Here is a 20,725-nt window from a genome sequence, read left to right as displayed (position 1 = left end):
TTCAGAAACGCCACCTTTTGTTGAAAGGACACAATTATGCAATGCTAAATTAAAGATAGAATAGAATTCTTTATTGGCCAAGTGTGATAGGACACTTAAGGAATTTGTCTCTGGTGCATAGGCTCTCCGTGTACATAAGGAGAATAAAATGCATTCACCAAGAATAAAAAGATACGACACTTAGGTTACTAATAAGCTATCAAATCGTACTAGGAACAAATAAAATAATATAAATTGTAAAGATACAAGCAACATGGTGATAGTCATAAGTGGGGAGAGAGATACATACTAGGAAGGAAGAGAAGAAGAATAGTAATACAGTCTTAGTCTAATGTACAGAATGTACAGCCTAAATGTTGGAGGTGTGGTTCTCTCGATGCTACATATTATCATATATGGTGGACCTGCCAAAAGGTTAAGGCATTCTGGATAAAAATATGGTGGGTCATGCAAAATATTTTTAAAAGAAGGATAAAGTTTATTCCTCAGTTATTTTTACTAGGTATATGTACTGACTTTACAGTGGTAGAGACTAATTTGATTCTGCACCTGATAACTGCAGCAAGACTGTTGGTGGCGCAATATTGGAAGAAAGAAGACTTGCCTACAATCCAAGAATGGACATTGAAAGTCACAAACTTAGCCGAGATGGCTAAAATATCAGCATATCTTAAAGATCATTCAAATGAGAGATATAAACGAGACTGGAAAAAATGGATTGACTATATACAAAATAAATACGGGACCAAGAAATTCCAGTTAGCCTATGCTTAAGATCAGAAATGATTTAAATTGTTTAAAGTTAGTTCAGTAAGAAGAAGCTAAGGTCAATGTAGAATGTCATTAATTTCTTTATTTCTTTTTTCTCAATAGATTTTAGACTGTGTTAGTTAAAAATCCATACCGTGTACGGGTTCTGGGAAGTCGGGGGGGGGAGGAGGAGGGGGTTTGGGGGGGAGGGAGGGAGGGGCACACACAAAAAAATTGTACTTCAATGTTTTAATGATTGACAAATGATGAAATATTTGTTTTTGTTTTTTTTAAGAAATAAAATAAATATTTGAGAATTAAAAAAAAAAAGAAACAAAACAGTAATACAGTCTTAGTAAATAATTTGACGGTGCTGTGGGAATTAGTTGTTTAGCAGAGGGATGGCGTTTGGGGAAAAAACTGTTCTTGTGTCTAGTTGTCCTGGTTTGAAGTCCCCTATAGCGTCATTTTGAGGGTAGAAGTTGAATCAATTTACATCCAGGATGCGAAGGGTCTGTAGATATTTTCACAGCCCACTTTTTGACTCTTGCAGTGTACAGGTCCTCAATGGAAGTCAAGTTAGTAGCAATTGTTTTTTTCTGCAGTTCTGATTATCCTCCGAAGTCCGTGTCTGTGTTGTTGGGTTTCAGAGCCAAACCAGACAGTGATGGAGGTGCAGATGACAGACTCAATAATTCCTCTGTAGAACTGAATCAACACTCCATGGGCAGTTTGAGCTTCCTGAGTTGGCGCAGGAAGAACATTCTTTGTTGTGCTTTTTTGATGACGTTTTTGATGTCTAGTGTCCATTTTAAGTTCTTGAGATATGATAGAACCTAGAAACTTGAAGGTTTCTATAGTTGATTGTTGTGGCCCAGCAGGAGCCGTTGGAGCTGCCACCAGACTCCGACAGCGAGGGGTCCTATGAGTCGGCCCTGCAGGATGTGGAGGACCCTGGACAGGGTTCCGACTCCGAGCAGGGCGCAGAGAGGCTGGTTGGCCACCAGGAGGCACCTGAGCCTTGGATCAGTGGGGAGGAGACAAGGGAGAGTGATCCAGAAGCCAGCAGTGAGTTGTTCCTGGATGCACGCCATCGAAGAGCTACTAGGCGTCAAGAACAACTACGTAATTACAGGAGGTAATTACGCTCAGCTGATGGTCGTCAAATCTACCGAACCGGTTAGAAGAGGTTCCACCAGTGGACCCGGAAAGCAGGCCACACCTACAGAAGAGGTTCCAAACTTTTTTGAAACCCACCACTGGTCCTTGGATATGATTATTCTACACTATCATGCTCATATTTACAAAACTCAGTGCCTCTGTGAAAGGTAAGGATGACTACTGCGTTTGTGGTGCAATCAGAACATTGCGTGTGTTGAAGTTGTTTTAACGCAAACCAAAGATGCCTTTTAAAAAACAAGTTTGCATCCTATTCTTATGCATGCCAATGCTGTGTGTGAGGTAATTTAAGGTGGTTCTGACAAGTGTCGTCGGCATCTTCATATCCGGTCACACGGGTGGCAAGCCACTCCCATCCGGTCACATGGGTTGCAAGCCACTCCCACAAAGGAGGCCACACCCACAGAGTAGGTTCGAACAATTTTTGAAACCCACCACTGCGGTCCCAACCATACAATTATTTTATGCTTTCCATATTTTTTCAAAAATATGTGTTTTCCGAAGATCTTAGGCGACCCCTGTGAAAGGGTCATTTCGACCCCCAAAGGGGTCCCGACCCACAGGTTGAGAACTGCTGACCTGGTCTGTTAAAGTAACTTTGTAGCTGTGTTCAAAATAAGCCACAGGTTTAAAAAGGCACCCCATATAATTATAGCATTACATCAACCCTTGTGGTCAAGAAAATAGTCATTATGCACAGGATCCAGTGGTGGGTTTCAAAAATTGTTTGAACCTACTCTGTGGGTGTGGCCTCCTTTGTGGGAGTGGCTTGCCGCCCAGGTGACCAGATGGGAGTGGCTTGCCGCCCATGTGACCGGATAAGAAGATGCCGACGACACTTGTCAGAACCACCTTAAATTACCTCACACACAGCACTGGCATGCATAAGAATATGATGTAAACTTGTTTTTTAAAAGGCATCTTTGGTTTGCGTTAAAACAACTTCAACACACACAATGTTCTGATTGCACCACAAACGCAGTAGCCATCCTTACCTTTCACAGAGGCCCTGAGTTTTATAAATAGGAGCATGATAGTGTAGAGTAATCATATCCAAGGACCAGTGGTGGGTTTCAAAAAATGTTTGGAACCTCTTCTGTAGGTGTGGCCTGCTTTCTGGGTCCACTAGTGGAACCTCTTCTAACCGGTTCGGAAGATTTGACGAACCGGTTCTACCGAATAGGTGCGAACTGGTAGGAACCCACCTCTGACAGGATCCCACCTGACTTCTTCAAAGGCCCAAGAGTAACGCAGCCTAAATTTAAATATTAGACTGTAATTTCAGTGCAGTAAAGTTGTTAAACCAGCCACATAAGGTACGCCTTGTCTGCTTCCCTGAATCCTTTCTTTGTTTAAAAAAAAACACACGCACAAGAAACTGAATTCAGAAGATTGATATTGTTAAATAAAGTTTAAAAAGTTCAATAGAATAGAATTCTTCATTGGCCAAGTGTGATTAGGCACCGAAGGAATTTGTCTTTGGCGTGCAAGCTCTCATTGTATATGAAAGCGACAAGTAATAAATCATGATCGTGGTTATCCTAATAATATATTCATCATAAATCAAGATCACGTGAAGGGTTAATACCACTTTAACATGCCTTGGTAAGGCCACACTTGGAATACGGCATCCAGTTTTGGTCGCCACGATGTAGAAAAGATGTGGAGACTCTAGAAAGAGTGCAGAGAAGAGCAACAAAGAGGATCAGGGGACTGGAGGCTAAAACGTATGAAGAACAGTTGCAGGAACTGGGTAGGTCTAGTTTAATGAAAAGAAGGACTAGGAGAGACATGATAGCAGTCTTCCAGTATCTCAGGGGTTGCCCCAAAGAAGAGGAAGTCAAACTATTCTCCAAGGCACCTGAGGGCAGGACAAGAAGCAATGGGTGGGAACTAATCAAGGAGAGAAGCAACTTAGAACTGAGGAGAAATTTCCTGCCAGTTAGAACAATTAACCAGTGGAACAACTTGCCTCCAGACATTGTCTATCTATCTATTTATCTATTTCTATCTATCTAATTCTATCTATCTATCTATCTATCTATCTATCTATCTATCATCTATCTATCTATCTATCTATCTATCTATCTATCTATTTCTATCTATTTCTATCTATCGATCTAATTCTATCTATCTATCAATCAATCAATCATCTATCTATCTATCTATCTATCTATCTATCTATCTATCTATCTATCTATCTATCTATCTATCTATCTATCTATCTATCATCTATCTATCATCTATCTATTGATCTAATTCTACCTACCTACCTGCCCGCCTGCCCACCCACCCACCCATCCACTTACCTACCTAACTTCCTTCCTTCCTTCCTTCCTTCCTTCCTTCCTTCCTTCCTTCCTTCCTTCCTTCCTTCCTACCTACCTACCTACCTACCTACCTACCTACCTACCTACCTACCTACCTAATTCTCTCTCTCTCTACCTACCTTCCTACCTATCTAATTCTCTCTCCCTCCCTCCCTATCTAATTCTCTCTCTCTCTACCTACCTACCTTCCTACCTACCTATCTAATTCTCTCTCTCCCTTCCCTCCCTAATTCTCTCCCTCCCTCCCTAATTCTCTCCCTCCCTCCCTATCTAATTCTCTCCCTCCCCCCTCCCTATCTAATTCTCTCTCTCTCTCTCTCTCTCTCTCTCTCTCTCTCTCTCTCTCTCTCTCTCTCTCTCTCTCTCTCTCTCTCCCTACCTACCTACCATCTAATTCTCTCTCTCTCTCTCTCCATCCATCCATCCATCCATCCATCCATCTATCTACCTACCATGTCTGTTTGTCTGTCTGTCTGTCTTTCAGTCATCTCGTTTCTATCTCATCTCGATTACTTTTATAAAAAGCTGACGATGCCCATCATAGTTAATGCTCCTTCCTATTTTCCCCACAACAACCCCGCTGTGAGGTGGGTTGGGCTGGAAGTGAGGGGCCGGCCCAAAGTCACCCAGCCTAAGGCTTTCATATATTGTCCCTTATTTAGACCAAAACTGAATAAATTTGGGGACTTGGATGAAACAAGGGGCATTTTCAGATTGCCGATTTTAACAGGGCTCTCCCTCTTCTGCAGCTTCAGCAGTGAGGAGCAGGACAAGGTGCTTCTCTCTCTCACACGAGACACCCCCAACTCGTCTTCTAGGTTGGCGCGTTGTTGTGCAGTCAGCAAAGTGAGCTGGAGTGGGGAGTTGTGTGAATGCGGGATGCCGCTGTAGCGCAGCAAGCAAAACGCGGGTCTGGGATTCACGCGTCGCTTTTTCTGTGTCTGGTGATTTGGGGAGAACACCAGGGGAGCCATAAACTCCCGGAGTTGAAGCGGGCGTGGGAATGGAAGTGGGCTGGCCGGAGGAAATGAAACACGGCCCTGCAAACTCTCGCTTTTCCTAACTCGGGAGTTTTTGAACTGTCAGACGGAGCTGCGTAACGGTCGCAGTTTTAATTCCCGGAGGCGGACTCTTTTGTGGCGAAAGGAAAGTGGGAGGGAGGGAAGAGAAAGAGAGAAAAAGAAGGGAGGCAAGCAGGCAGGAAGGAAGGGAAAGAAAAAAAGAAAGAAAAGAAGAAGAAATAAAGGAAGGAAAGAAGAGAAAGAGAAAAATAAAGGAACAAAAAAGAGAAGAAAGGAAAGAAAATCAGAGAAAGGAACAAAGGGAGGGAGGGAGGAAGGAAGGAAAGGAAAGAGAATGGAAGGAAGGGCAGACAGAAAGAAAGAAAGAAAGAAAGAAAGAAAGAAAGAAAGAAAGAAAGAAAGGGAAAGGGAGGGATGGACGGACGGGCGGGCGGAAGGAGTGACAGAGAGAGAGAGAGGAAAGGAAGGAAGGAAGGAAAGAGAAAGAGAAAGAAAGAGAGAAAGGAAGAAAGAAATGGAAAGGGACGGCCAGACCGAAGGAGCGAGAGAAATAGAGAGAGAAGGAAGGAAGAAAAGAGAGAAAGAAAGAAAGAAAGAAAGAAAGGGGAGGGAGGGAAGGAAGGAAAACAAGCAAGCAAGAAAAGAAAGAAAAAGAAAAGAAAGAGAGGGAGGGAGGAAAGAAAGAAAAGAAAGGGAGGATGGGTGGGAGAGAGAGAGAAAGGAGGGAGGAATGAAAGAGAAAGAAAGGGGAGGGAGGGAGGGAGGGAGCGTAGAAAGGAAGGAAAGCAAGCAAGAAAAGAAAGAAAGAAAGAGAAAGAAAGAAAAGAAAAAAGAAAAGAAAAGGAGAAAAAACTTTCCCGGGACAATCCTCGGCGCTCTCCCGCGCTCTCCCCCACTTGCTCCGGGAGCCCCGCTCGGCCGCCGCCTCCGCTCGGCCTGGGGCTGGAGGGCCGTCCGGCGTCCCGGCGGCTCCCCCTTCCTTCCTTCCCCCTTTCCTCCTCCTCCTCCTCCTCCCTCCAGCCGGGGAGGAAGCCCGGGCGCCATCTAGGGCTTCTGCCTCCGCCTCCCCTCCACCCGAGCGGGCTTCAGGCGGGGCCGGCGGAGCGGGCGGAGGGGCGAGCGGGCAGGACAGGCCGGAGACTTTCCCTTCCCCGCAGGCAGGCAGGCAGGCCGTCTGTCCGGCCATGGCAAGCGGCGCGGCGGCGGCGGCGGCGGCGGTGCCGGAGGCGGACGAGGAGCGTCGGGCGGCGGCGCTGCAGAAGCTGCTGGTCCGGCTGCGGAACCTGCAGGAGGGGAAGCAGCTGGAGAGCCTCTTGCAGACGCTGCAGGACCTGCTGGCCTTCGCCGCCCTGCCCGGCGGTAAGCGGGTTCCCCCCCCGGGGAAGGGACGGGACGGGACGGGGCTGCCCGGGGGGCTCCCTGCCCGCCTTCATGCTCCTCTCCTGCCTCTCCGCTCAGGCGCCGCGCTCTTCCGCGACGGCAGCATCTACGTCCCTCTGCTGCTGGTGCTGGTCTCTTACCTGAGGGTGGGGCGAGTGCAACAGGTAAGGCGGCTTCCCTCCTCCTCCTCCTCCTCCTCCTCCTCCTTGTCTCTCTCTTTCTGCCTTCTGTCTACCTTCTCCTTCTCTTCCTTCTGTCTTTCTCTCCTTCTCCGTTTCCCTTCTCCTTCTTCTGTCTTTCTCTCCTTCCATCTCCTCCTCCTCTTTCTCTTTGTACCTCTCTTTCTGGCTTCTGTCTACCTTCTCCTTCTCTTCCTTCTGTCTTCTCCTCCTTCTCTCTTCCCCTCCTTCTTCTCCCTTCTCCTTCTTCTGTCTTCTGTCTTTTTCTCCTTCTATCTCCTCCTTCTTCTTCTTGTACCTCTCTTTCTGCCTTCTGTCTACCTTCTCCTTCTCTCTTCTCCAACTTCTCCTTTCCCCTTCTCCTTCTTCTGTCTTTTTCTCCTTCTATCTCCTCCTCCTCCTTCTCTTTGTACCTCTCTTTCTGACTTCTGTCTACCTTCTCTTTGTCTTCTCCAACTTCTCCTTTTCCCTTCTTCTTCTTCTGTCTTCTATCATCTCCTCCTTCTAGCTCCCCCTTCTTGTAAGTCTCCTCCTCCTTGTATCTCTCCTTCTTCTCCTGTCTATCTTCTCCTTCTCTTCCTTCTCCTTCCGTCTCCTCCTCCTTCTCTCTTCCCCTCCTTCTCCTTCTCTTCTCCTTCTCCTGTCTTCTTCTTCTCTCGTCTCATCCATCTCCTCCTCCTCCTTGTAAGTCTCCAACTTCTCCTCGTACCTCTCTTCCTGCCTTCTGTCTACTTTCTCCTTTTCTTCCTTCTGTCTTCTCCTCCTTCTCTCTTCCCCTCCTTCTTCTCCCTTCTTCTTCTGTCTTCTGTCTTTTTCTCCTTCTATCTCCTCCTCCTTCTCCTTGTACCTCTCTTTCTGCCTTCTGTCTACCTTCTCCTTCTCTCCTTCTCTCTTCTCCCCTCCTTCTGTCATCTTCTCCTATCTTCTCATTCTTCTATCTCCTCCTTCTTCTCCTTCTAGGTCTCCTCCTCTGCCTCCTTCCTGTATCTTTCTTTCTACCTTCTCCTTCTATCTCCTCCTTCTCTTTCTTCTCATTCTGTCTTCTCCTCCTTCTCTCTTCCCCTCCTTCTCCCTTCTCCTTCTTCTGTCTTCTTCTCCTTCTCCTGCTATGGTCTCATCCTTCTATCTCCTACTCCTCCTTGTACCTTTCTGCCTTCTGTCTACCTTCTATCTTCCCCTTCTCTTCTTCTCCTTCTCCTTCTGTCTTCTCCTTCTCCTATCTCCTCCTTCTTCTCCTTGTAGGTCTCCTCCTCCTCCCCCCAGACAGCCACTAGAATGGAATAGGATCTCCTGCTTGAGCAGGGGTTGGACTAGAAGACCTTCAAGGTCCCTTTCAACTCTCTTATTCTGTTATTCTCCTTCTACTCTTATCTACCTTCTCTTTCTCCTCCTCCTCCTTTTCTTTCTCCTCCTCCTCCTCCTTCTTGTGTCTGCAATTGCAAGCTCAACCTTATTTTACGTGCTGTATCAAAAAGAGAGAAAGAAAGAGAGGGAGAGAGAAAGAGAAAAAGAAAGAAAGAATGAAAGGAAGAAAGAGAAGGAGAAGGAGGAAAAAAGGAAGGAAGTCACCGGGAGGCAGAATGTGTCACAATTCACTTTCTATTCCGTTTGGGACAAAAAAAATGCTGCTTTGACATGATATTGACTGTGAAACAGAATTTCTGTTTTTTAATTATTATCTTTTTTTAAAAGCCTGTCTCTGTACCCTCCTTAAAGTTTGAAGAGATGCATAAAATAGGAGTCTAACAGGTGGATTATTGGGGGCTGCTGTTTGATGAACAGTATGTTGCTATAACAGTGGGGAAATATTACAAAGAAATGATTTCACTTTTCAACAAAAGTCTGGCTTAATTCCCATAATAAAAGGGGTATGCAAGTTAAGACTAGATAATACGGTAGTTGAAAAGTTCCACAATAAATGTTTCTTAAATAAAAATAAACTACAATTGGACAGTTAAAAGAAGAAAGCAAAGCTGTTTGCTTGCATATCTGTAATTGATTTGTTACCGAAACAGTAAAATCGCAACTTCTGTCCATATTAACTTGCTAGAAGGCATTTATATAGATATGAAATCGTTTGATATTTGCCCACTCTCATTCTATCAGTTTATTTAAATAGTTTCTCTCTCAAGAATCTGTTTGCATACTATACGGCATGCCTGAAGTGATGTTTTTAATTGAGGGGAGCCGCTGAAACACAGAGGCTAAAAAAAAATGTAGTGAGAGGCGCCCAAAAATGAACAGATTTCAAGAGAGAAATGAAACGATGGCATCCAGCCTCCATTTTGTTCTGTCCAGAAGTCTGTGGGTGTCACGTTTGGGGTTTTTTTTGTCGCAGTAAAAATCACTCCAGCATCAACCACAAAGCCACATTATTTCAGTCAGAAATAAAACTTCGTTCCCCTTTTATAATTATTGCTTGGGATTTGATGCCTTCTGCAACATATACAGTAGATCCATAATGGCGAACCTATAGCACACGTGCCACAGGTGGCACACAGAGCCCTCTGCGGGCATGTGAGCTGTTGCAACCCGCCTGATTTTTGGGTCTCTGCACCCCCTCCCTCCCACGTCCCGTTTTTGGTCCCAGGAGGTTTCAGGGAGGCCTGCTAGGCCCAAATGGGCTGCGAGGGGCAGCGCTCCCCCACATCCCGTTTTTGGTCCTGGGAGGCTTCAGGGAGGCCTGCTAGGCCCAAAACCGGGCACGGAGGACAGCGCTCCTCTATGTCCCGTTGTTGGTCCCAGGAGGCTTCAGCGAGGCCTGCTAGGCCCAAAACAGGGTGCAGAGGACAGCGCTCCCCTATGTCCCGTTTTTGGTCCCAGGAGGCTTCAGCGAGGCCTGCTAGGCCCAAAACAGGGTGCAGAGGACAGCGCTCCCCTATGTCCCGTTTTTGGCCCCAGGAGGCTTCAGTGAGGTCTGCTAGGCCCAAAATGGGCTGTGAGGGACAGCGCCCCCCCATGTCCCGTTTTTGGTCCCAGGAGGCTTCAGGGAGGCCTGCTAGGCCCAAAACCGGGCACGGAGGACAGCGCTCCTCCACATCCCGTTTTTGGTCCTGGACCTGGGAGGCTTCAGGGAGGCCTGCTAGGCCCAGCGCTCCCCCATGTCCCGTTTTTGGTCCCAGGAGGCTTCAGGGAAGCCTGCTAGGCCCAAAACGTGGCCGGGGGGAATCACATACATGCATGGGGGAGAGTGGGAGGGTGTCTCGTCCGCATGCGCACTGTGGCTGGTCGCAGGGGGGTTCGTGCACGCGTTGCATTATGGGTGTGGGTGCATGCACTATTGGCACGCAACGACAAAAAGGTTAGTCCTCACTGATATAGATGAAAGTGGACAGTTTGAGTCAGTGTGATGTATAGGTTGTCCTGGACTTGCAACAATTCATTTAGCGACCGTCTGAAGTTGCAATGGCTCTGAAAAATGTGACTTATGACCGTTGCAGCCTTTCGTGTCCTCTGGTTCAAAATTCAGAGGGCTTGACAACTGACTCATATTTGCGACGTCGCCGTGTCCTGGGGGGGGGGGGCACGTGTTCTCCTTTTGTGACCTTCTGACAAACGGAGACCACGAGGAAGCCAAATTCACTTAACGACCGTGCGACTCATTTAATAACTGCAGGGATTCGCTTAACAAGCACGGCAAGAAAGTTCATAAAACGGGACAGAAGTCACTTTTCATATGTCTCGCTTAGTGACAGAAATTCTGGGCTCAGTTGTGGTCACAAGTCGAGGACTACCTGTACTTTAGCATCCTTTTTTTATTCTATTCTTGTATTAAAACGTGGACTTATTAAAATTTTACTTATTAGTTTTACTTATTAAAGGTAAAATTTATCTCTAAGTGGGACGTAAAGGAAATTCATATATTGTATCTTTAAAAACAAAACCTATTTTCTGCTTTTTAGGTGGGCTGGACCCTTCTTTGCAAACTTATTAAAATATGCCCAGAAACTCTGCATCATTTAACAGCTCCACAAGGAGTCGGAAAGGACTGGGAAGTTCTCAGTGTCCATCAGTAAGTATATTGCGGTGTTGTTGTTAGTTGCGAAGTCATGTCCGACCCATTGCGACCCCATGGACAACGTTCCTCCAGGCCTTCCTGTCCTCTATCATTCCCTGAAGTCCATTTAAGCTCACACTGACTGCTTCCGTGACTCCATCCAGCCACCTCCTTCTCTGCCATCCCCTTCTTCTTCTTTTGCCCTCCATCGTTCCCAGCATGAGGCTCTTATCCAGGGAGTCCTTCTTCCTTCTCATTAGGTGGCCAAAGTCTTTGAGTTTCCTCTTCAGGATCTGGCCTTCTAAAGAGCAGCCAGGGTTGACCTCCTCTAGGACTGACCGGTTGGATGGCCTTGCAATCCAAGGGACTCGCAGGAGTCTTCTCCAGCACCAGAGTCCAAAGGCCTCCATTCTTTGGCGCTCAGCCTTCCTTATGGTCCAACTTTCACAGCCATCCATTGCAACTGGGAAAACCAGAGCCTTGACTATGCACTTTTGTTGGCAATTAGTATGTTGTATGCAGTATGTATTACACAGATTCTAGCACAGCTTGTTTCTGCAGAAATACAAAATATAATCTTGCATAGGTAACCCTCGACTTACGAATACAATGGAGCTAAACATTCCCAGTGCTAAGCAAGACAGTTGTTAAGTGAGTTTTACCCTGTTTTGCAGCTTTTCTAGTTACTGTTGTTAAGCGAATCACTATAGTTATTAAGATAGTAACACAGTTGTTAAGTGAGTCTGGCTTCCCCATCAATTTTGCTCACCAGAAGGTTGCAAAAGGGATTGTGAATCAAATTGAAGATTCAATCAATCAATCATCATCATCCTTTGGTCATTATATAAAAAATATAATGTCTGGATACATATAAAAAATATGTATCCAGAAAGTCATGGGAACATAAAGTGGAAAAAGTTATTGAAAATGAGAAGGCGAAGATCTTGTGGGACTTTCAAATACAAACGGATCATCATTTGGAGGACAACATGCCAGATATCATGGTTGTAGAGGGCCGAAGTGTAGAGTTTATTGATATCGCTGTTCCTGGAGATGCCAGTGTCGAAGAAAAAGAACTAGAAAAATTAATGAAATATCGCGACCTGGCCATCGAAACTACACGGCTATGGATGAAGCATGTAGCAGTGATACCCATTGTCATCGGGGCACTTGGCACCATGTCCAAGAATTTTACAAGATACATCCACAAATTGCAGCTTCCTGCAAAAAACTGCGCTACTCGGAACATCTTATATTTTAAGAAGGTCCTTGGTTGATACCTAGGATGCTGGCAGCAAACCGTATCAACCATTAGCACCAGTCACTGGTATATGTAATGCATTTTTGAATGTTCAGTTGGCTGAGTTTCACGTTTAATGAATGAAGTATATAATAATAATTCTAAATTTATCGGACTTGAACATTCTGATTCTCAGAAAACCACCCTACTTGGAACAGCTTATATCCTCCGACGTTACCTTAACAGTTCCTAGGTCCTTAGTTAAGACTCGCGCTGTTGAGCTACCAACCATCCCCAAAGGCTGTGAATCTCACCAAAGATAAAGCCTCATCACATCATCAGTACCACTCCATGGTATTTGTGACACCTCTTTAAATGTTCCCTTGACCGAGTTTCATGCTTAATGAATAAAAGAAATAATTATAATAATACCTTAGGTCCTTGATTAGGACTTGACCTGTTAAGTTTTTACCAGTCACAGACTGTGAATCGAATTGGAAGTTTAAATCGTCAACTATTAACAACAACAGTAATCTCTTCAGGCTGCAGAGAGCATTTTTTGATGAAAAGAAAGTTTCTCCGTGCTGAGAAAAAAATGTCACCGCTATTTTTGCCCTAGAGACAAAAGGGAAGTGAAATTTCAGAAGCTGGAGTGTAAACTGGGGTCAGCTTCCCTTTCGATAAAAGGCTGTTGGTCTGAAGGAAATTACAGCAGGGGTGTTTTTTTTTTGCAATCTCAGCCTGCCTGAGACAAAGGCAATTAAAACAGTCAGCAAGGGAGAGTCAAGAATAAATCTAATTTCTCTGCAGAAACTGCAGAGTGAGCTCTATTGGAATGTTAGGTGCTTATTCTAAGAAAGAAAAATTATTTGTTTCATTATATTGTCTAAAGCAAAGTTTCCAAAAAGCATCAACCAACTTGGGTTCTAGAATGAAATCTATCCAAAGGATCTAATTATTAGCTTCCTGTACACAGGTAGCCCTCGACTTACGGCCAATCGAGGCCAGCATTTCTGTTGTTTAAGAGTGTTGTGCCCCCCCCATTCTACGACCTTTCTCGCCACAATGGTTAAACGAATCACCGCAGCTGTGAAATGGTCTCACACGGTTGTTAAGTGAATCCGGCGTCCCCGTTGACTTTGCCGGTCACAAGGTCGCAAAAGGGGATCGCGTGATCCCCGGGACACTGCAACCATCATAAAGATGAGTCAGTTGCCAAGGGTCTGAATTATTTTGATCAGGCTCAAACGGTCGTAACTGTGGAAAATGATCATACATCACTTTTCCCAGTGCTGTTGTAACTTTGAAAGGTCCTGTACCTGTATATGATTCTGGGCAGCTAACAAGAAATAGCAAAAGACAAGATTGCCATCGCAACAATCAATAGTTAGGTAGGTAGGTAGGTAGGTAGGTAGGTAGGTAGGTAGGTAGGTAGGTAGGTAGATAGATAGATAGATAGATAGATAGATAGATAGATAGATGATAGATCTATCATATAACAAAAATAGAATGAATAGATAGGTAGATCTATCATATATCAAAAGAATGAATAGGTAGGTAGATAGATAGGTAGGTAGGTAGGTAGGTAGATAGATAGATAGGTAGATAGATAGATAGATAGATCTATCATATAACAAAAATAGATTGAATAGATAGGTAGATCTATCATATATCAAAAAGAATGAATAGGTAGGTAGATAGATAGGTAGGTAGGTAGGTAGGTAGGTAGATAGATAGATAGATAGATAGATAGATAGATAGATAGATAGATAGATAGATAGATCTATCATATAACAAAAATAGAATGAATAGATAGGTAGATCTATCATATATCAAAAAGAATGAATAGGTAGGTAGGTAGGTAGGTAGGTAGGTAGGTAGGTAGGTAGATAGATGATAGATAGATAGATAGATAGATAGATAGATCTATCATATAACAAAAATAGAATGAATAGATAGGTAGATCTATCATATAAAGATAGATAGATAGATAGATAGATAGATAGATAGATAGATAGATAGATAGATAGATAGATAGATAGATAGATGATAGATAGATTCTGGGCAGCTAACAAGGAATAGCAACAGAGAAAAATACCATAGCAACAATTCAAGAGAGAGAGAGATGGATGGATGGATAGATAGATAGCTGACATAGGGTAACGCCTAGATAGATGGATGGATGGATGGATGGATGGATGGATGGATGGATGGATGGATGGATGGATGGATGGATGGACAGATTGATAGATGGATAAATGGATGGATAGATAGATAAATAATCTACCTACCTACATATCTACCTATCTCTATATCTATCCATCCATCCGCCCGCCCATCCATCCATCCATCCATCCATCCATCTATCTAATCTATCTATTTATCTAGCCATCTATCTATCTTTATCATCTATCTATCTATCTATCTATCTATCTATCTATCTATCTATCTATCTAATCTATCTATTATCTAGCCATATCTATCTATCTATCTGTCTGTCTGTCTGTCTGTCTGTCTGTCTGTCTGTCTGTCTGTCTGTCTGTCTATCTATCTATCTATCTATCTATCTATATCTATCTATCTATCTATCTATCTATCTATCTATCTATCTATCTATCTATCTATCTATCTATCTATCTATCTATTATCTAGCCATATCTATCTATCTATCTATCTATCTATCTATCTATCTATCTATCTATCTATCTATCTATCTATCTATCTATCTATCATCTATCTATCTATCTATCATCTATCTATCTCTTTCTCTCTCTCTCTCTCACACACAAACACACACAAACACACACACACACACACACACACACTCCTCCATGCAGTGTTATCCACTGTTAACCTGAAGATCTTCTACCTAAATGGTTATATAGACATTCAAACTTATTTTGTGTATATGAGGGTTGTGATTTTTTGTGTGTTTTAATTTGCATCACTTTGCACAATCAGACAGGATGGGCGTTTGCTTTTTTTTTTTTTAAACGATTCATCCAGTATCAAGAGATCCCAGTTTCAGTTTCACTATTAGGAATAACTTGGCATCATCATCATCCACAGGGCTTGGCCTGCTGACCAGTTTATTCCTAAGCCCCAAACAATTTGTGAGCAAGCCCAGGAAACGGTCCCAACCCAATTCTCGAAGGGCTCCCATCCTTCTTTTCTCTATGCAGACCATTTAAGATTAGCCATTTTCAATTGGACTCATTTGGGGTTTCAACTTGAGCCAGGGTTACACGAGAATAAATAAAAAAATTGACAGCTGTGAGGAAAAAAGAACTATTTAGTATATACTTATACTTTCAGAGGCCTTGTTTTTTTTTTAACCAATGTATGTTGGTAACTGGGAATTGTGGTTTAATGACTATCCTGCTAGGTGGCATCTAAATTGTATTTGTTGGAAACACGCATGTTGGTTAAATATGTTTAGGATAATATTCCCCCCCTCTCTATCCCTCCCCCCTTGCTTTCTCTCTTTTCCTCTCTTTCTCTCTCTCTTTCCCTTTCTCTCTTCCGCGCCGCTTTAAAGATCTGGCTGTCCCGGCTGGCCTGGGGTTAAGATTCTAACCCCACCTGAATTGTGTGACTGTTGTGCTCTCTTTTTAATATGTTGTATTGTCTTCATGTTGGATTATTGTTTGTCTTCCCCCCCCCCCTTTTTGAACTGTGAGCCGCCCTGAGTCCCCCCAGGGAAAAGGGCGGCATACAAATAAAGGGAAAACTAAAACTAAACTAAAACTCTCTTTCCCTCTTTCCCTCTTTCTTTCTTTCCTTCTCTCTCTCCCTCCCCCTCTCTTTCTCTCTTTCCCTGGCTTTCTCTCTCTCTCTCTCTCTCTCTCTCTCTCTCTCTCTCACACACACACACACACACACACACACACACACACACACACACCTAAGTCAAAACCAACACCAACAAATCACATTTTAGTTTAGCATAATGTGCAAATCCAAATTTGGACCATTAAAAAAAAAAAAGAATGGTCATTGATCGTAGAGTAGAAATTTGCTTATATGTGGGAACATTATGCTTATCTGAATCCATAAGTGTGCCTGCTCATATTACTACGATAGTGGCTAATATATTTTGGATTGCAATTAAGATTTTTCTTCTTCTCTTTACTTTAGGCAAATTCTTAAGATGCTTAAAACCCACTGTGCTGATGTGCATCTTTCAACGGTTGGCTTGAAAGCATTGAATCGACTTCTTTCTTCAGGTACGTAACGTAATGCAGGTGTTTCGTTACCGAAGCAGGTAAATATCATCATCCTTTTAATCTCTCTGTCCCCTACTGATTCCAGTAGAGTGGAATGGAATGAAATGGAACGGAATGGAATAGATGGAACAGAACAGAACAGAAGAGAATAAATGGAACTGAAATGGAACGGAATGGAACGAATGGAATAGAATGGAATAGAATGGAATAGAATGGAATAGAATGGAATAGAATGGAATAGAATGGAATAGAATGGAATAGAATGGAATAGAATGGAATAGAATGGAATAGAATACAGGAGGGAATGGAATGGAATAAATAGAAAGGAATGGAATGGAATGGAATAAAAGAGGAGAGGAGAGAATGGAAGGGAAGGAAAGAGAGGAGAAGGGAATGGAATGGAAAGAGTAGAGTAGAGTAGAGTAGAATAGAATAGAAACAGAAACTATGGAATGGAATGGAGTAGAGTAGAGTAGAGTAGAATAGAATAGAATAGAAACAGAAACTATGGAATGGAATGGAGTAGAGTAGAGTAGAGTAGAATAGAATAGAATAGAAACAGAAACTATGGAATGGAATGGAGTAGAGTAGAGTAGAGTAGAATAGAATAGAATAGAAACAGAAACTATGGAATGGAATGGAGTAGAGTAGAGTAGAATAGAATAGAAACAGAAACTATGGAATGGAGTAGAATAGAATAGAATAGTTAGAATAGAATAGAATAGAATAGAGGAGGGAATGGAATGGACTGGAATAAAAGAGAAGAGGAGACGAGAGAATGGAATGGAAGGGAAGAGAGGAGAAGAGAATGGAATGGAATGGAAATAGAGTAGAATAGAGTAGAGTAGAATAGAATAGAATAGAATAGAATAGAATAGAATACAGGAGGGAATGGAATGGAATGGAATAAATAGAAAGGAATGGAATGGAATAAAAGAGGAGAGGAGAGAATGGAAGGGAAGGGAAGAGAGGAGAAGGGAATGGAAAGGAAAGAGTAGAGTTGAGTAGAATAGAATAGAAACAGAAACTATGGAATGGAATGGAATGAAGTAGAGTAGAGTAGAGTAGAGTAGAGTAGAATAGAATAGAATAGAATAGAATAGAGGAGGGAATGGAATGGACTGGAATAAAAGAGAAGAGGAGAGGAGTGGAGAGAATGGAATGGAAGGGAATAGAGGAGAAGAGAATGGAATGGAAATGGAGTAGAATAGAGTAGAGTAGAAATTAGAATAGAATAGAATAGAAACAGAAACTATGGAATGGAATGGAATGAAATAGAGTAGAGTACAATACAATGCAATACAATACAATACAATAGACTACAATAGACTACAGTGCAAACCTCACTTAACGACTATCTCACTTAACAATGAAAGTTTTGGGCTCCACTGTGGTCCTAAGCGAAGGGCTACCTGTTCTCCTCTGGGAATAATACTTCCTGCCCAGAGGCTGATTTCTGAGTCAGAGTGTATAGATTTGTACTGACCAAAGCAAAAGGAACAGAATACCTGTAAGGGAATCACTTGCAGAGTTTTTCTTGTATCCATTCAGATGAAATCACACTCCTTCTCTTAGAAGAAGGGACCGATATATTTTTATTGTTATTTGATGCCATGGATTCCTTCCCGGATAACGAAAAGATCCAGAGATACGGATGCAAAGCTTTGCACATGCTTTTAGAAAAAGGTAAGCTTATAGGTGTGCACATTGTCACAGTTTTGCCATTGCTTAGTAAAGCCTTAGTAAGAAATTCACGGGGGCCCAGGGTCGAGGAGAAAAGAAAACACTATAAATAAATTATCAATGGGATCCTTTCAGCCTCTAATTTTCCATGTACTGTTTTGTCTAACCAAGGGAGCATTGTAGTTCTCTCTTCCGTGGGCCGGCTGGGGAGGGGGGGGGGAATGGGACGGATGCCTTCTGCAGCACCCTGCCAATCAAAAGGGGGTGTGGGGGAGCCAATAGCAGTAGCAATAGCAGTAGACTTATATACCGCTTCATAGGCCTTTCAGGCCTCTCTAAGCGGTTTACAGAGAGTCAGCATATTGCCCCCAACAATCTGGGTCCTCATTTTACCCACCTCGGAAGGATGGAAGCCTGAGTCAACCCTGAGCCGGTGAGATTTGAACCGCTGACCTGCTGATCTAGCAGTAGCCTGCAGTGCTGCATTTAGCCACTGCGCCACCTTGGCCATTTGGGCCGGCAGTATTCTGCAGGCTGAAAACAAGGTGTGCGGGTGGGCGGTTGGGGAGATGATGTGCCAATATGACCTCTCTAATAAAATGGAGTTTTGAGGAACTTTAAGGCTCTGAGTCTTCTTTCGTTGGGGGGTGTTACTTGAACCCCTGCATTTGTCCAGCTCTACTCTAGAGTAGAGTAGAGTAGAATAGAATAGAATAGAATAGAATAGAATAGAATAGAATAGAATACAGGAGGGAATGGAATGGAATAAATAGAAAGGAATGGAATGGAATGGAATAAAAGAGGAGAGGAGAGAATGGAAGGGAAGGGAAGAGAGGAGAAGGGAATGGAAAGGAAATAGTAGAGTTGAGTAGAATAGAATAGAAACAGAAACTATGGAATGGAATGGAATGAAGTAGAGTAGAATAGAATAGAATAGAGGAGGGAATGGAATGGACTGGAATAAAAGAGAAGAGGAGAGGAGAGAATGGAATGGAATGGAAAGAGAGTAGAATAGAGTAGAATAGAATAGAATAGAATAGAATAGAATAGAATAGACTACAGGAGGGAATGGAATGGAATGGAATGGAAATAGAATAGAGTAGAGTAGAATAGAATAGAATAGAATAGAATAGAATAGAATAGAATACAGGAGGGAATGGAATGGAATGGAAATAGAGTAGAATAGAATAGAATAAAATAAAATAGAATACAGGTGGGAATGGAATGGAATAAATAGAAAGGAATGGAATGGAATAAAAGAGGAGAGGAGAGAATGGAGGGGAAGGGAACACTTAACACTGGCTGAGAAACAGCAGAGTGGAGAGAAATTTTTTTTTTAATCCAATCTCATAGCTTTAAAGAAAATGTAAACTTGTCAACCAGTGTTGAGTTAGGCCTTGTGGAAAGGGGATAAAAATCACTTTTGGACAATGGTTGACAATATTTGTCAGGGTTCCAAATAGCATCCGAAAGTAAATCAGAGTCCAAGAAAAAAGTATTGCTCAAAGTTCCAATTTATTACGAGAGCCACGTTGGCACATCTGGGAAAACCCGAATTTGAAAGCTTCTCAGTTTTCCTCACCTAGTTTAAAGTTCAAGATCTTGCCCCCACAGCCACCAGACCATCACATCTTCCACTGCCATGCTGGCAGTTCCACCCATCCAGTTCCGGTCAGGTGCAGAGGTGCAAAGACAAAGGATCCAATCCCACATCCCCCCTACCCTACCCCCCCCCAACTTCCCAGAGGTGGCGCAGTGGTTAGGGTGCAGTACTGCAGGCCACTTCAGCTGACTGTTATCTGCAGTTCAGCGGTTCTAATCTCACCGGCTCAAGGTTGACTCAGCCTTCCATCCTTCCGAGGTGGGTGAAATGAGGACCCAGACTGTGTGGGCGATATGCTGACTCTGTAAACCGCTTAGAGAGGGCTGAAAGCCCTATGAAGCGGTATATAACTCTAGCTGCTATTGCTATTGCTAAATACAGGGTATAAACATTTAACAATCATACACTAAAATAAACTAACTAACTTTAGCATTGTACCTTCGCTTATACTTTAACTCCCCTTTTGTAAAGCTAACTTTAGATGAATTGTAACATTCCTTGTTCATTCATTCATAAGCTAACTGAAATTTCTTAGTCCCATATTTATTTTGAATATAATCAGTCCATCTTCTCCATTCCAACTTGTATTTCTCATCTGAATGGTCCTTGAGGCATGCTGATATTTTTGCCATCTCTGCTAAGTTTGTTACTTTTAACGTCCATTCTTGAATAGTAGGCAATTCTTCCTTCTTCCAGTACTGCGCCACCAACAATCTCGCAGCCGTTGTTAAATTCAGAATCAAATTAGTCTCTATAACTGTACAATCTGTAATTATACCTAGCAAGAATAACAGAGAAGTAAACTTTATCCTCTTTTTGAGAATATTTCGAGTAATCCACCATATTTTTATCCAAAATGCTTTGACTTTTTTACAAGTCCACCATATATGATAATACGTAGCATCAGCACAATCACATCTCCAGCATTTAGGTTGTAAGTTCGGATAAATACAAACTAATTTTTTAGGATCTAAATGCCATCTATAAAACATCTTATAAAAATTCTCTCTCGAAGGGAAAGGAGAGGAGGAAGGAAGGAAGGAGAGAAGAAAGAGAAGAAAGGGGGGTAGGAAGGAGGGAGGGAAGGAGGGAGGGAAGGAAGGAGGGAAGGAAGAAGAGAAGGAGAGAAGAAAGGA

The 20,725-nt window shown here is 43.0% G+C and overlaps 1 protein-coding gene across 1 annotated transcript in view; it reads left to right on the top strand.

The window, feature by feature from the left end:
• Positions 1-6,450: 6,450 nt before the first annotated feature.
• Positions 6,451-20,725, top strand: part of LRRK2 (leucine rich repeat kinase 2) — an 88,115-nt gene continuing 73,840 nt past the window's right edge. Inside the window, exons 1-5 of the mRNA XM_087722336.1 lie at positions 6,451-6,640; positions 6,740-6,825; positions 10,743-10,852; positions 16,215-16,303; positions 17,855-17,989. Of these exons, the coding sequence (XP_087578462.1) occupies positions 6,466-6,640; positions 6,740-6,825; positions 10,743-10,852; positions 16,215-16,303; positions 17,855-17,989 (595 nt within the window). The 5' untranslated portion in view covers positions 6,451-6,465. The remainder of the gene's footprint in view (positions 6,641-6,739; positions 6,826-10,742; positions 10,853-16,214; positions 16,304-17,854; positions 17,990-20,725) is intronic.

The sequence above is a fragment of the Thamnophis sirtalis genome, unplaced genomic scaffold (genome assembly GCF_051295495.1).
Source record: "Thamnophis sirtalis isolate CommonGarterSnake01/CBP01778 unplaced genomic scaffold, rThaSir2_p1.2 scaffold_9, whole genome shotgun sequence".
NCBI classification, from domain to species: domain Eukaryota; kingdom Metazoa; phylum Chordata; class Lepidosauria; order Squamata; family Natricidae; genus Thamnophis; species Thamnophis sirtalis.
This window is presented reverse-complemented; position numbering and strand designations above follow the sequence as displayed.